General features: G+C 44.6%; 1 protein-coding gene across 1 annotated transcript; it reads left to right on the top strand.

The window, feature by feature from the left end:
* The first annotated feature begins 28 nt into the window (after positions 1–28).
* On the top strand, positions 29–17571 carry fhl3b (four and a half LIM domains 3b). The gene is made up of 6 exons (XM_062529719.1): positions 29–168; positions 8773–8954; positions 11188–11362; positions 13849–14018; positions 15033–15219; positions 16617–17571. The coding sequence occupies exons 2-6, from the start codon at positions 8799–8801 to the stop codon at positions 16763–16765; spliced, it is 837 nt and encodes a 278-aa protein (XP_062385703.1). The 5' UTR covers positions 29–168; positions 8773–8798; the 3' UTR covers positions 16766–17571.
* Positions 17572–21782: the final 4211 nt, after the last annotated feature.

Raw genomic sequence — 21782 nt, 5'->3', positions numbered from 1 at the left:
GGTGAGGCGGGACCGGTGACTCGGTTTGGCGGAGGACTAACGCAGGGGGGTGGGAATGACACCCTGCATCCCGCATAACTGCGAAACTTCTATAGTGTCAGTGCGTCTCAGCGGGGCAAGGGCGACAGTGGTACATCACCAGACTTATCATCCTTGAGCATATTCGTGGTAAGTCATTCATTTGACAAGAATTTTCCATTGACGTTTTATAGCTTATGCTACTGAACTATCCTCGAATCGTGCCCGGAAGCTGCGATGAAAGTTAAATGTAATATAGCCTAAACATGAATCAGACAGCAGACAGCAGTTCCGATAAAATCCAGATATTGCTAGAATTCACAGGGTGCTACCACTAACCAGGAGTATGGCCCAGGTCGGGTTATTATTGGGTAGGCTGCTGATGTCTTGTCGATGTACATAGACTAGATTTTAAACTGAAATTACTAGACTAGCAGAGTAATTACACAGGCACATTGCAAACTCTCCTTAAAGTGCCTCCGGGAGCTTGTGCATTTACTGTCAACAGGGATCTGTCTCTTGACATTCCATCCGGTTGTCATCTGATTGCGGAGTTGGTTAAGAGAACGTCTTCCAACGAAGCTACCAGAGCGAGAGAGATGAACAGAGGTGGATAGACAGGAGACTAGACAGTGTATAACCTTTCAAGAAAACTTGGGCTACTGAGGTCAGACAGTGTAACGATCACACCGTAGCCTAAAAGCAGGAACAACACCAGTGAGCAGGAAGAGAAGGTTATTTTTGTCTAAAAACTAGGCAGTCTTTGCCCCGGCGACATAGTATGGAATTTGTGCGGCTTCCCCTCATCTATTTCTGTTTTTCCTTCTTCCCGTTCTTTTTCTCTTCTTCTCCCTTCTCTTTGGATAGCTGTCCCGCTTTATAGGGGTCTGGTTTGCCTACTGCATGTTTCAACTGGAAGGAACTTGAACTTTTCATAAACGATCCATGGATTTAAGTCATGATAAAGTCATAGACCTCATCATAAAGTCGACCTCTTCATACTGAAGTGCTGTTGCTTATGGTGGCCTATTCCCAAGGCTTATAAGCAGGCTGATTGATGAGTGTGTGAGGAAAGTATTCAACTGATCAAATGTTGGTGAGGGCAGCATGGATTGTAGAGGAGGACTCTGCAAAGCAGTTGCCCTATTGCCCAATGAGTTGGTCTTACTTACACATCATATAACTTTGATTGTGTAAGTGTTTGAAGTGGCATACAAGGTTATGTCACTGGAGAGAGCCTCAGAGGATATGGTGGTGATGATGATGATGATAATGATGCCATCCTTACTGGGCTGCTGGAATACATCAGACAATAACAATGTCACAACGTAATAACAATGTGTAATTATTACTGCATTTGGCTCGCTCTCTTCATGAAGTGTTTTTTCTCTCTCTCATAGACACTCTGCATGTCTGTAGCAGTGTTAACAGTTCAGTGTAAACTAACTCCACGGACTTGGATTTCGCAACATTAACAAAAGAACAAACAAAGTGGTACTTAGAGTTTGCTCTTAGGTGATTTAGAGGCTTGTGCAGTCAACATTGGTATGTTCATACTGATTTTATTTTATTTTATTTTATTTTCACTTTAAATTGTTTTTTTTATTTTTATTTTTTTTTATCTTTGTGCCTCTTGACAAAGCTGAATATGTCAAGATACACACTGGGCATGATTGACTGCAACCCTACCTCCAGAACGAGCAAACCCATGAAACATTTCTTTCTGCATTCACTTTCAGATCCACACGTGCTAGGCATGCAACAACTTAGTAACACTACCCATAAACCATTTTCCTCTTATTTCCACCCCCCCCCCTTCTTTTTTTCTGAGGCCTAAGTGAGTGATGTCACATTTTTATGCTAAAGACCACAGAAGAGTTTCCAGACGCTAACCGCTATTGGCACCGTCCGACATATTTTCCACTCGCATCCTGCAAACACTCCATTTTGAACACTGAAAAGCAACATGTAAAACAGGGCCTGTGACCCATGGGGTAATGACCACATAGCTCGTTGACTATCCCAACAATTGGACTGCTGAAAGGAATCTTTCTCTATGAGTAATCATCAGCAGAAATGTAGCTATAGAAAGAACAAGGTCCTCATTTTTCCCCCCCGGCTGGAATGCACCTTTTTTAGAACAGAAAGGGAAGAAAAATGCATTAGTTTGCGTTTTTTTTTTTTTTCTCAAATTCTTCGCTGGAGCCACACGACTCGGTCACTTATTCTGGCCTGTGCATTCCTTCGCCATGCTATAGTTTGGGGGAGGATCAGTGCTGATGGTTGAAATGGTGGCGTGAAGCAGAGCCAAGAACACAGCAGACGGCTGTCTCTCCTTCTCTCCATCTGTCGCTCTTTCTTTCGGTCTCTTTCTTCTTGAATCATGCCTCTATCTCTCTCTCTCACTCCCAAACTCTCTTCCTCTGTCTCCCATCTCTCTCTCTTTCTGTCTCTGTTTCTCTCCTCTTGCTATCTCATCTCTTTATATCTCTGGCCATCTATAGTATCTCCCTCCGTTTCTCTCAGAATTCTGATTCTGAGAGAAACAGAGGGAGATACCATAGATGGCCAGAGATGGAGAGAGATGAGATTCTCCCTTCACCCTTTGGTCATACAGTATCCATCTCTCTGGCCAACTACAGTATAGTATCTCCCTCTGATTCTCTTCACTCTTCGGTCATATCTATCTCTCTGGCTATCTCTCTCTTTTCTCTCTCTGTGTGCTCTATCACACACCCCCGTCTCTGATCACTCTCTATCTCTCTCTCTCTCTCTCTCTCTCTCTCTCCGCTTTGGCTTTGCATGCGACCTTCGCACATCATCAGTATGCATCCACTGTCACCCAGCATCAGAGACAATGAGATGGTTTCATCATAGACACCCCCTCTCTCTCTCACACATGACCCAATTATCTCTTAGTGGCTGTCTGCTGATAGTGGTAGAGCTGACCCAGCCCTGCTTTGGGAAGATCATGGAGGTGCTGTATACAACTGAAAAGAGAGGGGGAACATATCACCACATCCCATGGTCAAATGCTATGCCCACTATCAGTCCTGAAACTAACAAAAAATGACCACCAACCATCTTGGTTGATTACTGTATGTTCAGTTTTGACACCAATACTATGAAGAGCTAATTGTCTGAGCAGCAAACGCCATGTGACCAATGACCACAGCCCCTAACCAGTCACAAAGGTAGCCTACGTGACCAAAACCTATATGGGCCACACATGAGCAAAATGACTAAATTAACCCTCTACATGCACTACAACACTCATGCAGACAGCAGAGGTTTCACCAGGAGCACATATTTTGTCTTTAAGGGATGGGCACCCAGTGTGGCGATTTAGTTCATGTGTGATTATATTGTGGTGGAACTGGAGGGGGGGGGGGGTGTTTTTTTGTATGGTAATCATCAGAGGTGCGGGAGATTGAATGGGCCTTTGAAAAGTAGGTTCCATTCTTCTGTAGGGGTAAACAGTATGTCCCAGGGGCAGAACAAAGCGCCACAATGCACATACTGTACCCTGGTATTATAATATGCCTTGAAGTGTTGCATAGTTTAAAAAAAGAGAACAGCACAAAGATCATGAGATTGGTGATCGCACCTCAGTGACAGAGAGAGAGAGAGAGAGAGAGAGAGAGAACGAGAAGGAAAGATGTTAATCAGAGTCTCATGTGTAACGATAGAGACCAATCAGCCTGTGCAGGGTAATTACACCGACTGCAGGGTGTTTGAAGTAAATGTACCGCAAGCATGTTTTCATTTTGATTGCAGCAGACCGAGAGTGCAAATTGCCACATATAACTTCACAAGGCGGCATGCATGCAGCACGGCACACGGTTATGATGGCCATTCTGATTCAATCAATAAAAGAAATCTCATTAAAGATTTTTTATTGTGGCGAGCTGCATGGTAGAATTTAAAGTGGTCTCTGATCTGGACCCAAATCAATGCCAGGCCCTTGTGCCAGGACTGTGAGAGAAGCCTTTCATCTAATGGACGTGACTACATGCTACAAGTCTCCTGACCACACAAACAGTCAGGCATTTCCATGTTAGTTTGTTTCCCCTGCGGCTCCGTAGTGATAGTCACCAGATTGTCTAGTTACCAGTCTGACGAAAACAGTCCTGGAATTCTTTCATTTAAATGGCAGTACATCTGAGGACAATTCAATCTAATGTTATAGAAGCACATTTGAAATGGATGATGGCTCAATACATTTACAGTAATGTAGTACAGTAATTTACATTTACATTTAATGCAGTAGCTTTGCTTTCAGTCTTCAACAACAAAACTTATTTAAGGTTTGCATGATAAATGCCAATGCATTCATAGAACCATGCCCATATTTTCACATTGGGTGACTTTAGTTTTTTCCCCTGGTATCAACGGAAATGAAACAGGCGCAGTTAAACAGTGGGAGAGTAAGCCTATGTAGACTAGCGTCGTCTGCTTTATGATCTTCCTCACCTTGTTAACGTCTGAGCGTGTGCAGTAGTGTTAATGAAAGAGCTCTGCTCATTACAGTCAACGTAACCTCTCTGTGTGACGCCATCATAAGGGTCTCAGTTTTCTGCTGGGTGACGTGTGGAAACTGGACTTAAATCCTTTAACGATATGGACATGATTCACATCCAGTACACTGTTTGACATATTCTGGAAATTGTTGCTCACAGTCTTGTAGCTATTCATTGTGTGTGTGTGTGTGTGTGTGTGTGTGTGTGTGTGTGTGTGTGTGTGTGTGTGTGTGTGTGTGTGTGTGTGTGTGTGTGTGTGTGTGTGTGTGTGTGTGTGTGTGTGTGTGTGTGTGTGTGTGTGTGTGTGTGTGTGTGTGTGCGTGCGTGCGTGCACCCTCAACAAAACGGGATTTGGTTCATTTTTTTTGTTTAATAGTGAGCTAGGGTACTAGGGACAGCTGTTTCTTTGGAAGTCGTTGGTCTTTTTAGCCATAGAGTTTGTTGAAATTTAGTGGGCAGAAAGAATTTGTTTAATTTCTTTTTTTTCTTTCCTTGTTGAGTTAGTTCAGGATGTAAAGACATTTAGGTCACACAATTCCAAACAAAGTATAGCAACCCTTAAGTTGCAATTAAATGCAAACATGTTCCTGCTTCAGGATTTAACACATCATTAAACAGCCAGCCAGTCTCTGAGGGCACAAAACACACTTGTGTTAGGATGACTCAGAGCGTATCCACCCATGCTGTTACTTATTTATTTGCTTTCACAAAGACTAATTGTTTGTTCAACCTGGTCTGTGTGTATCCCTTATGAAGCAAAGTTAGGATTTGTGATGCGAATCACTAGACGTTGTTTATATATTAAATAAGCGTTCGCTCGAGGCTCGAGTGGATCAGCACTCCCGCTGTGTGCATGGAGATTGCATATTTGTCGGCGCGTCATGACGGAACAAGTTCAGGGTCATTAAGTGAGTCGAGGAATTGATGTGGATCTGGCTCATGCGAGAGCCTGGCGGTGTTGATAGGCTTACGCAAAGAGAGCGCGGCGTTCCCTGGGGAGGGAGATGGTGTGGGTTCCAGATGAGAGGAAACGTGGAACTTGGAGCCATTTCTTGGCCTTCAACAGTGAAGGACAAAGAGAGCTAACATGTTCATCTGAAATCATTACCGCGTCTGTATATCCACCTGTCTGCCTGTCTCTCCAGCTGTCAGTTCGTCTGCCTGTCTGTCTGTCTTACTTTCTGACCTTCTATTTGTCTGAGTGTCTATAACCCTACAATACACACACACACACACACACACACACACACACACACACACACACACACTCCGTGATGCAATCTGGAGTGAAGGCCCAGAAAATTCCTTCGTCCGAGCCGGGGATAAATATCTCTTCGGCAGCCCTTCCATCAGCCGCTCACACGGCTCCAGCTGGCCCCGGCTCAGAGGACGACCGTCACAGGCCCGGGGTTCTGGAAGGAACGCGGCGCTCGTCTCCAGAACCAAGGCTCGCCTCGGGGCCTCCCCAACACTCCGAACTGACAGGCCAAGGCCTGGTCATCATCTGGACCAGGGGAGTGTTTGCTCTCAGAGCTCCGAGTCCGACATGAAAGAGATGGGGGGGTTGGCTGGACTCTGGGTACGAGCGAGATTAATCTTTCACCAGCGCTGGACATCCCGCGTGGGAATGCCCATATGAGCACATGCTGTCAGTCTAGCGTCATGCCAACATTAAACAGCCTTGCTCTATGCCGACATGGACAGCTTTTAGTGTTTAGCTTAGCCATCTGCCACGATAGATTTATATATATTCGTATATGTGTATGTCTGTCTGTGTGTTTCGCGGTTGTAAGTTTGCTCAACATGTTGCCTGTGACTCAGTGTCCAGTCATGGACTGCAGACAGAGTCTGAGGAATGTGTCTTTACTGTTTTGCTGTGTGTGTGTGTGTATTCCTCGACAAATGATCTGTGATATCTGTGCACGTACAGCCATAATAAATAACATTCCAGTTCCACCACTTTGCAGACAGGCATAGCTGGGGGCTTGGTGTCCTAGTCATGCTGAGCTTGATCATACACTATTCAGAGGGTGGCGTAAGCGCTGCTGTCAGTTAACAGTTTGCAGACCACTTCGGTCTAAAAAACTCTCAAAAAAACGTAATGCCGCAATGAGTCATTTCATGTCGTGTGAGTCAAGAGTTTTATTATCTAAATTGGCGTGCACATTGTTGGACGCCAAAAAAGAAAAGGAAAATAAAATATATAAAAAAAACAACAAACGAATCTGAACTAAGATCGACGTGACTTGAATGGCCATATTTAGACCTCCCACTTGTTTATCGCCATGCCTGGGCATTGTTATGGACTTGTTTTCCTCACTTGTTTTTGGAGAAAAAAAAAAAGAGGAGAAGGGGTAAGAAACGGTCGCGGAGTGGGGCCTAGACAGCTGGAGAGAGAAGAATGGCCGAGCAGATGTCAAGGGCCAGGGAGCAAAAAGTCAGAGCGGGACTCCATGAGGAAGGAAGGCCATTGTTGTATCAGTATGTGTGTATCCATCCATCTGCCCTGATCTGTGGAAGACAATAATAGATGAACTCCCTGCTCAAGTGTAGACAGGAAGTTAAGTTAAAAGTCTCAGCAGAACAAAGTCATGAGTGCGTGTCTGAGTCACCACATGTTGCCAAATCATACGTAAACAGACACAAACTCTAGTTGAGGATTACTGGCATTTGCAGCTGCGATTGTTTCCTCTGACCCACAGTGCCAAGACAGTAATTAAGACAAACTGTATCCTAAAATTATGTGTGTGCATGTGTGTGTGCGTGTGCGTGTGTCTGTGTCCATGCATGTTTGTTTTTGTACAGCTCTTTTCCAGCCTCCCCCTCATGGTCAACCATGAGGTCATTTATCACTAAGCTATGGTAGTTCTTAATGAGTCACTACGTCACCATTCAGAAACGTTGTGATAGTTATCTGTTTGTGTGTGTGTGTGTGTGTGTGTGTGTTTTGTTAGTGGGGTGGGGGGTTCAAGTGCTGTCTGTGCATTGGGGGACATGGAGACTCTGATCCCCAGGGGGTCAAGTTCTGTTTTCACAGGAAGAAATGGTGGCTGTCGAACAGTTCAAAGGCTGTGACACTCATTTGGCATTTTGGTAATTTATTCCGCATTACACCAGGACACATACAGCACATTTTGTTGTGTGTCGTTGTCGTATCAGTGGATGTATTATAAGGCAAATCATGCTAGTCCATGTTTTGAGCGCAAATACTCTGCAAATCTAGATATACCACCCTGATGACATATGCTTGTTTTTGCCCTGTGAAATGGCATTGCCTCTTTGTACAGGAACGCACTCCCCAGCCCTCCCCACCCCACCCCAGTCCACTCCACCCTGGTCCCGGGCCGTTTCGGACCTCCCGCCCACACTCAGACTCGGCACAGAGGTCCCAGAGGAAAGCCTCCCCCCCTCTCTTTCCCACCCTCGGTTCCCCGGTCATTCCCACTGCGTTCCCGGACCGTGTTGCAGTGCATGAATGTGACCCAGTGGCTCTCCGCTGACCTTAAAGAAGGGGAAAGCAACCAGCTGTGTCTCTTCCAAAAAAGCTCAACAGCCTCCTGGTTCATGGGCCCGTTTCCTTGAGTTGAATGGAAAGGCCACGGTTTTATGAGAGGCAATAACATTCTACTTAGCTTATGAGGATATCATTGGTGGTCTTTCAAAAATGTTGGAGATTCTTGAAGGTGGTGTTGTTTAGAAGATTCTTGAAGATGGTATTGTCAGTGTTCAGTTGGCGCTGTGTTGGGTTTCGTTGGCGCAGCGTCAGAAGATCAGAATCTGGGTCAATTCTTCATGTTTCCATCACTCAGCTGTCTCAAAAACAAGCAAACAACATGCATGAGTAATGTCATATCTGGAGCGGCCTCATCTGCTAATCACGGAGAAGGGCAAGGGGTCAGCTGAGTGCTCTCAAAGCTCAATGTGCGGACAGTATCAAAATAAAACAAAGAAAGGAAAAAAAGATAAGATAAATAATGTCATGCTTGTATAAAACTTGTGCGATCTCGGAAATGGTTCTGATTATCAAAATCACGGAGGAAGAAAATTTTCTGCCATGTCCTTCCAAATCCTAACCACATCCTGATTCATGTCTTCTTTCCTTATGTCTAAACTAAAGCCAAGGTGAGTCAAAACTATTTGGCTTGGAATCACACTTTAAAAGGGCATGTGTGTGTTTTTTGTGTGTTTGTGTGTGTGTGTGTGCGTGTGCGTGTGTGTGTGTGTGTTGTTTCAGAGTGAGACACAAGACGCCAGGCCAGCATGAGTGAACCTTTCGACTGCGCCAAGTGCAAGGAGACGCTGTACGGGCGCAAGTACATCCAGGCGGAGGGCAGCCCCCACTGCATCCCCTGCTATGACCGCCTGTACGCCAACACCTGCCAGGAGTGCAAGGAACTCATCGGACACAACTCACGGGTGAGCGTGCGTTTGTGTGTGTATTTTGTGTGAGTGCGTGCGTGCGTGCGTGCGTGCGCATGTATCTTGTGTGTGTGTGTGTGTGTGTGTGTGTGGGTTTATGTGTGTGTATCTGTGTTTATGCCAAAGGTGGGTTTATGGCTTTGTATAAAGAGAGACAGATAAAAAATGTGTGGCTTTGTGTGTGTATGTGGGGGTGTTGTGTATACTGTATGTGTATATCTGTGAGAAAGACAAAGAGAGAGAAAGAAAAGAATGAGAGAGAGAGACAGAGAGAGAGAGAGAGAGAGTGAAGAGCTGCTGGTAATTCTAGGAAACCTTCCATTCCTCCTCTTCCTCTTGTTTAGTTAACACCATGGCGACCGAAATCCCCAGGAGCTGCCGCTCGTCAGGCAATGGGGCGCTTGGCCCGAGTTGGGCCCCCTGACTCACACACACACACACACACACACACACTGGGAGACACACACACACACACACACCGTGCAGTAAATAAAGCGCATGTTTGCCTTGGACCACGGCGGCGGCGGCCTCCCAGAATGCCGCGGGGCTGCCAGGCGCTCGCTCCGTCCTCTGATGTGCGCTGACCCAGCTGGGTTTCTCATCTCACCCAGAACCTCACGGCGTCGTTAATCACCCCGCACGGCCGCCACCGCACGGCCGCCATCGCGCTTCATCCCAAAATCTACGTCTGGCCCCGGTGTTGTTTTCGAGGATTATGCGCTTCTTCGGAGTTACAGCTGCAGCCCTTGATTACAACACTTTTGTCAAATTCAGCGAAATTCGACTCAAACGGCCCTAACAATGCGCTCAGTGTGCGTGTAGACTGTTTGTCTATTAGTCCTGGCTCTGTAAATGGGAAATGAAGAGAGTGACTCAGACCGACCGACCGGTACAAAAATCTCAGCCAATCCGCTTACTGCGTCAGGAGCACAAACAGGTGAAGTGTAATTTGATTGGCTCTTGTGCTCAAACATCAACAGTTCCTCACCTTTTGACGCCATTGTGATTGTGGTTTGAGATGTGGCTAGATGCCCTTGGTAGGATTACGCATCCAGATGGTATTCTGTTGATTGGCGGTACGAGCGGTATGAGTGTCAGGTTCTTCCTGAGCTCTTTGTCCTGACCACGGAGCCATCTGAGCATGATTAGTTTATCAAACAGCATGTCAGTTGATAATGCACCAACAGCGTGTAGTGAGATGCCAAGAGATCGCTCGCTGTTCTGTTTGTCTTTGTGCGTTTTTTCAGATGTCATAATGTTGCTGTACCCTGGTGGATGGGGAAGAACGGGTTTCAAAGTTGTTGTCTTTTCACGTCTTTTTTCTCCTTCTATTCCAGTTGTGTGTTTTGGCCTGTAGCCCTTTACGAACCACTGTGTTTTTATCAGCCGTGCCTTTAAATTGTTTAGTCTGTGTTGTGTAAACTCCACTGTGCAGGGAGTGCATAGAATGAAAGCATACATTAATCTATGCCTCTACTCCATTGGAATTCATGACTTGTGTTTTCACAGATATGGCACAAAAGAGCTCTGAACACAGTTTGCTTGTAATATGTAGATCCTATGGGGATCACTGTGGTTGACAGGATCTGAAATCAGAATGGCTGCACTTGCCAGACTGAGGTTGTGGTCTCACAACAAAGTCTGTTACCTCTATACTTTTGTCATTGTAACATCCTTACATAAATCTTAGATTCTTAAATCTTAGATGATATTTCTGCCTCCTGAGTCCTCATGGTAGAACTGAACTGACCTTGAAACTGGACCGTTCCAGATTCAGCCACTACTTCAGAAGACTCAAATTAGAGTCATACTCTGCCATTAAACAAGGATAGCAGTCCTTGTGTGCTTTTGAGGATTGTTGCCCTGTGTTGCCAGTATTACTATCAGCAGACACAGCACAAGGTTCCAGCATTTACAGTGTTTATGGAGTTTAACTAAGTTTGATTTTTTTTTTTTGTGATTTTATAGGTAAAGTGAGCACATGATGTTTTCACCTACCGTAATTTCCCGACTATTAGCCGCCGCTTATACATTGATTTTGCAAAATTTCTTCAGCTATGAGGTTAATACAGGGGGGGCAGTTAATATAGTGTTAATAGATTTTGTTTCTTTTAACTCGCATAAAACACTGTCCTGAGGCTTATACACAATGCGGTTTATATGCGGGAAATTACTGTAGTCTGCCAAATGAAACAGAACTGCTGTTCATTCTGTTGTTATTCGTCTGCAGGAGCTGGTGTATGAGGACCACCACTACCACGAGCAGTGCTTCCGCTGCATGCGCTGTGACCGCTCGCTAGCCGACGAGCCCTTCACCTGTCAAGAGGAGGCGCTGTTGTGCAACGACTGCTACTGCAACGAGTTCTCCTCCAAGTGTGTGGCCTGCGACAAGACCATCATGCCAGGTATGGTCAGTGAGTTTAGGGGACAGAGCTCTGTGTCCACTGAAGATCCACAGATGGATGTATCATTATAACAGTCAATCTACGCAATATATTGTTAGTCAAATGTTAGACCTACTGCACTATTATAGAAGCTTTGTACTAATATTAGCGTAGCTAGAGATGTGGCCTGCAACAAGACCAACTTGCCAAAGAGGGTTTAATGGATCTGGGTCAAAAGGTTTACCACTGAATATCTTCAGATGGATAAATGACTCCACTAGCGTACTGTGTTACAATACATTGCTGGACAAGTGCTACTCATGCCGTTGTAACCTAATGTGTCAAGCCATTTGAATTGAAATAGAAACAGGAGAAGGTTTGCTCCTCTAAAGTATGGCCTGCAACAAGACCTACAAACAATGATACAATCATACCTGCACTCATATTACAAGAGGGAAAAGGAGCTACCTGGTCATTGTCTTGTACATCGCCCCAGTCAATGTTCTGCGTTTAGATTAGCCTAATGCTAGTAATACAGAGAAAGAGACACACTATAATAATGGTATTTAAGTCACTGAAAGGGGTAGTAAACACTGTGATAACAGGGTACTCTCTCTTAGCAGTCGATCTGAATTCTGTCTTGAATGTTGAGAGCCTTTTTCTTATAGGCTCTCATTTCTTTCTACTTACTGGTTGTGCTTTTCCTTCTTCTTTGTTGCAGTTTCAAAAGAGTAATGGTGATGTGCCGTTGATATAGTTGGTAGCGTGGATAGAAAAGGAACATGTTAATTGTGTATAATAAACCAGAAGAACAGATTAGTGATTGGATTTGTGAGAGAGCAAATTCACATATCTTAATCACAACCCTACATAAAACTTCACTTCATATAGATAGATAGATAGATAGATAGATAGATAGATAGATAGATAGATAGATACTTATTGATCCCCAAGGGGAAATTCAAGGTCCCAGCAGCTTAAGACACCACACACAACACTACAATGTAAACAGGATAATACAAAGCAAATCAGCAGATCAACATGACTAAAAGAGCAGTAAATATTAAATATTAAAGATAAAAATGTGCATGAGAGAATGAGGATTGGTACTGTGATCCAATATGCAGGAAATGCAACATAATACATTGCACTGCATAGTATTGCTCTTTACTGCAGAAATGCAATGTTGTCCTTGTCACGGGCACGTCAATCATTTTTGTTTTAAAATACTCATAGTAACATGAGAGAGAGCAGGAAATACAAGAATGTAACAGATGAAACGTCTGATTCATACAGGTACTAAGATACATACACTACATGCACTATAAGATAACCAAAACCTGAAAACAAACTCTCAACTCTCGTTTGCCTTCAGTTTTAGGGATTTAAACTCTGACTCTGTTGCGTAATGAGCCACATATGGACCGTAGCCGACAGGCTTAGGCACAGAGTTAAATGTCATGCCCAAGAGAGCAGAGCAGAAAAGCCGGCTAATGAGTTTTTTGTGCGTTTTTGGGTGTGACAGCACTGAGCACGTCACGGCAGCTCAGATGTAACCGAGCGATTGACTCACTCGACTGAAAGCGCCTGTAGTCGCGGTCGGATTCCTGCCTCCTCCAGATCTCGACAGTGACGGAGCAGGAGCCAGTGAGCGGACAGGTTTTAGATGACATACAATTACACATAATTCTGGCCCAGGCGGAGTCACGTTTCTCTCTCTCTCTCTTTCTGTTTCTCTCTCTCTTTCTCTCTCTCTCCTTTTCCCCCGCTTTTTTTTCTCTCGATAGTTTCTGGTCAAATGAGTGGTTATGCTCACATGGGTTTCTGTGGTGAAACTTCTGTAGAGGGACACACCAACCCCACCCCCTCCCAGCCCTCAGCAACCCCCCCCCCTCCTCTGCCTTTTTAAACTGTACCACTCACCCTCATATCCCCTGGTCCTCTCTACTCCTGACAGGGAGGAAAGCAGAGAGTAAAAATATGAAGAGCATGTTTTTTTCCTCTCCCAAATATTTGTGTATTTCCACTTGTACCCAACCACAACTATCCACCTCCTCAGAGTGTGCATATTTGTGTATTCCTGTGGGCAAGCCGTCTTTGTCCGCAGGTACCCGCCCATGGGATTGGCATTGTTGCCGCTAAAAAACAAACCGAGGGCAGCCCAGCCACCAGGGTACACAATCAAGTGTGCTTGGTGTTGACACGCAGCAGTGCTGTGGTCTGTGGACTGCACTAGTTGTGCACAGACAGGCTTGGTTGTTTGGCAGTTTTCCCACACTGGTCGTGGTTTTAGCTGCAGGCCATGAGGCGCATTGCGTGTGAGCGCTGTGGCGAAGGATTGCGCAATCCAATCACACCTACCTCATACAAGATTGACTCATTCACAGTGACACCTGTTGGGTGTTCATGTTCGATTCCGGTAAATCTACTCGCCTCTCCTTAATCTCCACCCGTTTCAACCGGATCCTTATTCGTCTGCCTTTTGTCTTTTTTTTTGTCTATGACAGGTTCCCGAAAGCTGGAGTACGGAGACGCGGTGTGGCACGAGGAATGCTTTGTGTGCCGGGTGTGTGAGCAGCCCATAGGCGCCCAGGCTTTCATCCCAGAGAAAGGGGACTATTACTGCATGCCTTGCTATGAGGGCAAGTTTGCCCCCCGTTGCAGCCACTGCAAACAGGTGAGTCCACCAAGCTTACAGTATCCCACAATTCCCTATAAGGAGGTCTGTAAGCAATGGACAATTATAAGTAGTCCCAAAGTATGATAACCGTATTTGAAACAGAGGGTGCACTGGTTTAACAGTGTAGAGTATTCCACAATTCCATATAGGGAAGTCTGCAGCAATGCACAATTACAATAAGCGTTATGAAATCTGATAGTTTGATGCATCACAGATGCATTACAGGTACTTATATCTAATCCGTTAACCAACCAGTCAGTCAAAGGTGCATTCCTAAAATTGTCATTGAGCGGCCACCATGGTTTCTAAGAGAGTGAAAGTCGGCCTATGGCAGTATTTGTTCAGAGATGCTTTTCGGAAACATACCCACACAGAAATCAGTCACTGAAAATCATTCATCATTCATTAATTTGTTCATTCATTAATTCATTCTGACGTTACTCTTATGTTATTGCATTGATGTACCATGTCAATCAATCAACCAAAAGTCTGCCAACTCTCTGATAGCAGTGTGCCAATCAGCTTAAATGTGAGGATACACAGGGAAAGTAGTTGAGCAATCAGCCAGGCAATATGGTGTGGGCACTTTCCCTTTGATATTGAGCAACACATTTATCTAAAGTGTCATGGACTGGCAATGGCGGCTTCGGGGACTGAACCCAGGCCAGCCAAATGCCAGGCAGCACATCAGTGCGTCAGAACTCAAGAACCGGTCATGTGTTTGCCCAGCCACATTGCTCCGAGAGTTGCCCCGTGTATCACCACCTTAACAGCACTGTGTGTCTGGGGCCCTGCCCTGATTCTTACCTGCCCTTGATGCACTTACTACACTCATTGATGCACTTGTTGTGGTTGTTGTTTATTGTTGTAAAATGTGTTTGAATTTGAAATGTGTTAGAATTGCTCTTAAAAGCTTAAATATGTTTTTACCATGTTGTAAGTCACTTTGCTTAAAAAGCTTCCGCCAAATGTAATGCAATGTAATGTAATGTAATTCTGCTTCTCCGCCAGCCTCTGACCCAGGGTGGCGTGACCTATCGGAACGAGCCGTGGCACAAGGAGTGCTTCCTGTGCACGGGCTGCAAGAGTCCGCTGGCCAGCCAGCCCTTCACCTCCCAGGGGGAGGACCCCTACTGCGTCAAGTGCTTCAGCAACCTGTACGCCCAGCAGTGCGCCGCCTGCAGCAAGCCCATCACGGGTGAGTCAGCACAAACAGCAGCGCTAGTAGCTTTAGCTGTTTTGGTGTCAGGACATGAAGTTTCTCCAGAGGCTGTTTTTTAGTCCTGTACCCCTTGCAGCTAATTTCGAAAAGTGTTTACTGCTTCTCTGACAATGGGCTTTCGTTAGCTTTAGCTGTTTTGGTGTCAGGACATGAAGTTTCTCCAGAGGCTGTTTTTAAGTCCTGTACCCCTTACAGCTAATTTCGATAAGTGTTTACTGCTTCTCTGACAATGGGCTCTTCATAGTTTTGAGGACAAAATTAAGCACCATGAAATGAAAAAGGTGGAGGGACCATCAACCTCTGTCTCCGCATTGGTCATAATGATATTATGTTGACATTGCGATCATCATTTGTTGCAATCAATTGGAGACAACACTTGTAAAATTCATGCACTGTGCAAGTAAGTACATAGCATACACACAGTGCACTACATCAAAGTGCACTGATAGATTAATATGGAATGAGACGCAGAATCAGCCTCCATCTGTATGGCAGATTGTGATCAGTGACTTCGTTTGTTTCTGGTACATTTGTTCAAAGCGAGCTGTTTATTTAGAGTAGTCTAAACACTTTGTTCATCAGGCCTTCCATATACAGTATGTCAGGGTCGAGGGACTAAAACATACTAGATGCTGTATCCTGCTTGCCCCGGGAACAGTGAGTCAATAACCCTCAGCCAGGACTCAAGACAGGGAACCCACAATATGAAGATAGCCACTTCACCTCGCTCCACTGTGGCTTAAGCTGTAGCTGGGTTGCTATTGTCTAGTTTCAGAGCCGGCGTGGCGTCCGTCGTAGTTAGGCACTAATCATATGATGTTGACAGTTTAATGTGGACATTGTAGCCACTTGTTTAATATTCAGAGCTGGGCACCATTTTGTCTGAGGGGCTGGAGAGGCAGCACAGAGCACTGCTTATTGTCTGCATAGCTGAGACAGAGACAAGAGGGACTGGAGTTACGTCAGCCACAGCCACAGCCACAGCCACGGGCTACACCAGCCTGGAAATAGATACCGTGGACATGTCTCGTCCACGAGTTAGTGTCTCACATGAATACAAAATTATTACGAGTTCATAAATATGGTGTATATTGCTGGTTCTCTTACATATTGTTTATGGTTGATTCAGTCCATGGTGACATTTAAGTCTCAATGAGACAATACAGGCATATATTATTAGTGATTTGTCATTGTTTAACTCATTGTAGGTGATTTGTAGTTGCTTGTATTATTGTGATTTGTAGAAGTTTCATGTGTTATACATTTGTCATTGTTACATTTACAGTATTTCAAGAGATTTGTAGTTGTTTCATTTATTATAAGTTATGTGTAGTTGTTGAGTGTATCATAAGTGATTTGTGGTGATTTGTCAGGCTTTGGAGAGGGGAAGTACATCTCCTTTGAGGACCGCCAGTGGCACCAGCCCTGCTTCAAATGTTCCAAGTGTTCTGTGTCTCTGGTGGGGGCTGGGTTCTTCCCCGATGGAGAACGCGTTGTCTGCAAAGACTGCAACGAGAAGTAATCGACTCCTCCTGGCAGACCCCACCGTAACCGCCAACGTCACCACCACCACCACCACCACGTACCCTGGAGGTTGGAGCATCACTACGTTTGATACTTTTATCACAATGCAATGGCTGTCCTGTGCCGAACAGTTGCCTTCGCTGTGCCTTTTCTTGCTCTCTCGAATAATTCTATTTGTGTGCTGCTTTTTCTGTAACAAAAGCGGTAACACAAATATGCTTTACAAGCTGGAATGTACTGATGCTCATTTGTTTTGCCCCGACTTGCAAAACAAGCTCTATTTAGGCCCAAGTACAAAGGAGAAAGAGAGACAGGTTTAGTTCTGTGCGTGAGATATCTCTCAAACTCTGTGTATACCTGTGATAATATATATGCACATATCTGTTGTCCTTTGCTACAATGTTATTTTAAATATTTATATTCTAAACTGATTTTATCAGTATGGGGCAAACGTTTTTGTCCACTGATACCTTCCCGTGAAATACATATGGCATATATATATGTACTGTATGTACATATATATGTGTATGTGTGTATATGCAGACCTTATGAGAGAGGCTGATAGTAGGCTCTGAATGTGGAAGTAACAAAACCCAAGACTTTTGTTTTTATTAATATATTGTACAGTATTTCCCGTCCTCTTACACCACAGCACTCTATATCATAGGCCTAATGCATATCTTGTCTATTTACATGCTTTTGGTCTGATTGTTTCAACACGTAGTCCAACTCAACTGTGATAGAGGACAAAGTATTTTTCAAAAAAAAGTATTTGTAACACTGAAATAAAATTCCAAAAATGTATCCTACTTGTTTATCTGATGTATTCATATATTTTATTTTCACAATAACTAATACACTGTAATTGAAATAATGTACTGTATTATTACTAAACGTATACAGTATTAACTCCACCATGTGCACTACATACGGTACATCTTGAAACAATACAACCCACATGGTAAATCAATTACACTCAATTAAGACTGAAGCACACAGTGTTTAGGACACTTAATTGCTTCTCAGATACTTAATAGTACATACTTATAAACTTAAAAGTGGGTCTGACTAATGCCACTCCTTAGCCCTCATTTGCCATCTCCATATATGGCAAAGGGCAGACCCTTGCCAAGAGAATAATGGGTTGCATCTGATGGTCCTGCGGAGTGTGTCACCTCAACTATGTCTCCCACCCAATATGCAAAATGCCAGATGCTTACTGGTGCTCTGGATGCCTTCGTATCAACATCGTTTTAGCCAAATAAGGAAGGGGATTACTACTACGGGCCTGGCAGATGAGAACGGCGGGGAGTGTTGGAGTTTAAGGATGGAGAGGTTCCACTGAGGTTCCTGTGCTGCAGTGATTCATTACGATGACATGGCCGTGTGGTTACGCATTAATATTGGCCTGGAGAGGACTGGAAAAGATGGAGAATTATGCTGACAGGGCCTGAACTCTCCAGCTCAGAAATGTCATTGGGAGATGGCAAGGAAAAGGAATCCGATTTCAGAACTTCGACTATATGTTGGCCCCAAGGTATGCAGTAGAACAGAATAGAATAGAACATAATAGGATAGAATAGATACTGTATCTCACAACATATGCAGTACATTCACATTTAAAGATGCCAAACCATACAGGTGGAGCGTAACAGTAATATTATATTCTAACGCCCAATCAATCCACGTTCTCTACAGACAGAAGCCAAACCAGGATCTATTTCTTTAATAATCAAACGTGTGTGTTATTTTAAAATATTTCCCATGATCTGCACTGAAACCCAGCTGACCCTGTTTTCAGAAATCTAAACAACGCCAACGAAAACAGACTCACCCTCTCCTCCCTCAGTCCCACGAGAGGACAGGGGAGGAGGGGCCAGCGAGGAGCGATGATCAAAGCCTACGGCCCTTGGCACTCGCCTAGACTGCTGCAACGAGATGGACGTTCAAAGCAGGACGCTCCCAGCAGCGTCTGCCCAGTGGCATCTGCTAAATAGATTATTGTCTTCAAACCCAGCAATGTGACCACACACACACACACACACACACACACACACACACACACACACACACACACACACACACACACACACACACACACATGCGCACACTCACACACACTCGCAGCCTTCTCGTCACATGGCAGGGCAATAAAGGTGACATTGAAAAACAACAACTGGCCCATTGTGCATTGCAGTGGCTGACCTGAGTCTCCCACTGAGTCACCTCATTCCATATAGATTCTTAAAGTCGCTCATGTTCCCATAGATTGGGTTTAGATTGCGCTCCCTGAAGGTTGCGCATGATCCCATTCTGTGTTCCCTTAAAGTTGTGCGTCATTCCATATAGAGTCCATGTGCTCCATTAAAGTTGTGGGTCACTCATTCCACAGATGTTGTGTGTCTTCCATAAAGACATAATGAGTTGTGTTCTAAACTAGTGAGCTAACTAACTGCAAGGGAACAACACCAGTGCAGCTGTTACTGATATACGCTTGTTGGAACGTTAACTGGTGTCAGTAAAGTTACTAATGACGTGCTGTTAAAGTTGATCTGAACTACACGGTGCGTAGTGTGGGCAGCCAGTAGGACCAACAGGTGTGAATATCTCCCCTTCGTAAAAAATCCCCATGAAAATAAACTTCAGGACACCAAGATTTTACCAAAAATAGTTGCTTATAAAAACAATTCTTCAAAAAGGGGCAAATAATTGCATGCTTTTGCTTAAAAGGTATTTTGGCCCTGGGAAGAGCCAGTTCAAGTGCACACTAAAATAAAAGCAGGTTGCCACTTAGCTTTTACCTGTAACAAAGTCATAAATCTGAGTGCGAAATTCCTCCTGCTCTAACTGGTGCTTCATTCAGCCAAATCGTAAGCCGCTTGACACAGGCACAGACAGGCCAGGGAAGATCCATGACTTTGTTTTGACAAGGGTGGAAGTCGAGACCAAAGGGGTGAGTTAGGGTGAGCAGGGAGTCTTAATGCGCGCCATGCATCATCCTGCCCTGACTGCATCCTATCTCTTCTGCACCTGTCATCCGGGATGGATGTGGCCCAAGCCCGTTCAGTTCAGTTCAGCTCAGCTACTTTGTTATCCCAAAGGGAAATGTGTTTTGCAGTCGAGTACACAGGATAAAAGAACAACAATACAGTACAAACACACAGAAACAGTAAACTAACATGCTGTGCAAGAATGCCATCGCCTTTTCATCGCCCCAGTCTTGATCTGCAGGAGGTTTTATGAAGTAAATGCCAGAAAACAAGTCATTTTCTGTTCTCCAGTCTCCAAAAACAGGTCCACATTTTCATTTAGTTCTCAAGTCAATGTGTTTAACAACAAGTAATGATAATAATGATAAGCAGAATGTCCAGCTGGCCTGACCAGATTACTCTGGTGCAAGGCATGAGGTATGTGTGTGTGTGTGTGTGTATGGGTGTGTGTGTAAATAGGCATGTGTCTATTGATGACTGTGTGGGTGTGTGATGAAATGCCCTGTGAGTGCCACTCTGTGATATACTGAAATGCTTTGTGATTGTGCTACAAACCAGTCTCCCCACAGGGACAAATAAAGTATCCATCTATCTAAGGTCCAGTCAGCAGGTTAAACATAAGTCTTATGATCGATCTGTCCATTATAGCTGTGTTCTACACTAGATAAGCAACATTGGCTGCACTCAGCTGCCCTCCAGTCCGTTAGGGTCAGCCAGTCATTTCAAACTTGAGCGACTGGCTTAAAATTGATACTGAGTTACTGGTGCACCAAATTGATGCGGAGGGGAGGGAGAGCTTAGTGTGTTTACGTGTCGAAATGGCAGAAGCAGGAGGAGAGTTATGCGCTAAAGCTCCTGCGGCTGCCAAAGCAGCTAATAAACTGGTGTCACTTTTTAATGCGCGCCTCGTCACAGAGCCAGAGACCCAGGGCTACGAGTCGGGCGATTCCAGAAAGTCATGAGCTTTGGCTCGACCACACGGTTGTCTATGACAGAGAGGGGGGATCCTCACCCTTGAGCCCGCTGATGACTTTCCAACACACATTTGTCTCTGAGATCACAAATCTTAACCCTGACACTCGGAGCACATGCATTTCATAAACAAATTCACAAATTAATTTCAAATGCTTGAATATATCTCTGTAAATCAATGCTGGAGCTACAAGGCATTGACTTGGGGTATGTGTGTGTGTGTGTATACTAGATGTATGTACTGTATGTATGTATGTATGTATGTATGTGTGTATGTGTGTATGTGTGTGTGTGTGTGTGTGTGTGTGTGTGTGTGTGTGTGTGTGTGTGTGTGTGTGTGTGTGTGTGTGTGTGTGTGTACACATCACATCCTAATGTTAACCAAGGGAAAGAAAGGGAAGACCATGTTGTGTGTGGATGCTTTGGTACACCACATTCAGAAAACAGGCCTATACATTAATCAGTGTGTCAGCTCTTAACATCTGGAAACAACCCTTTGACCTCAAAGCTTGCATTAGCCGATCTGCGGTGGTGAAACTGTCTCCATTGAGGACGAGGCCCATTGCAAATGAGTCACAGACTCCGCTTCATCACACGGAATCACCCAGTGGAGGTCTTCCCGGACTGGCTGCTGACTCCAGTGCTAATCTAGCTCAGAGCGACACCGGTTCAGTTCCTCTCAGACACAATCCATGACTTCAGCAGTATTTTTCTTCACAAACTCACTGACTCCCATTTTACACGTTTAGCGTGTGTGTGAGTGCTGGCTGGCTCCATGGGAGCAGAGGGACGGACATCCCGGGTTCAAAAAGTAAAAGTCCTGCCAAATATTTCATCCAACCATGTAGCAAACCAGCTCATCCTAATTAGCTGCCAGGTAGATCAGATAATTAGTGATATCACCTATGTCAAGTGCACAGGTAGAAAGAATATATGGCAGGACTTTTACTCTCTGGAACCAGGAATGTCCGCCTCTGTATGGGAGATATAGCCTTGGGCACGGTCAAGTGCCTTGACATAAGTTCTTCAAGGCTCTCTCTCTCTCTGCATATT

Source organism: Sardina pilchardus, chromosome 24 (genome assembly GCF_963854185.1).
Source record: "Sardina pilchardus chromosome 24, fSarPil1.1, whole genome shotgun sequence".
NCBI classification, from domain to species: domain Eukaryota; kingdom Metazoa; phylum Chordata; class Actinopteri; order Clupeiformes; family Clupeidae; genus Sardina; species Sardina pilchardus.
The sequence above is the reverse complement of the archived record's forward strand: the minus strand, read 5'-3'. Positions and strand labels throughout refer to the sequence as shown.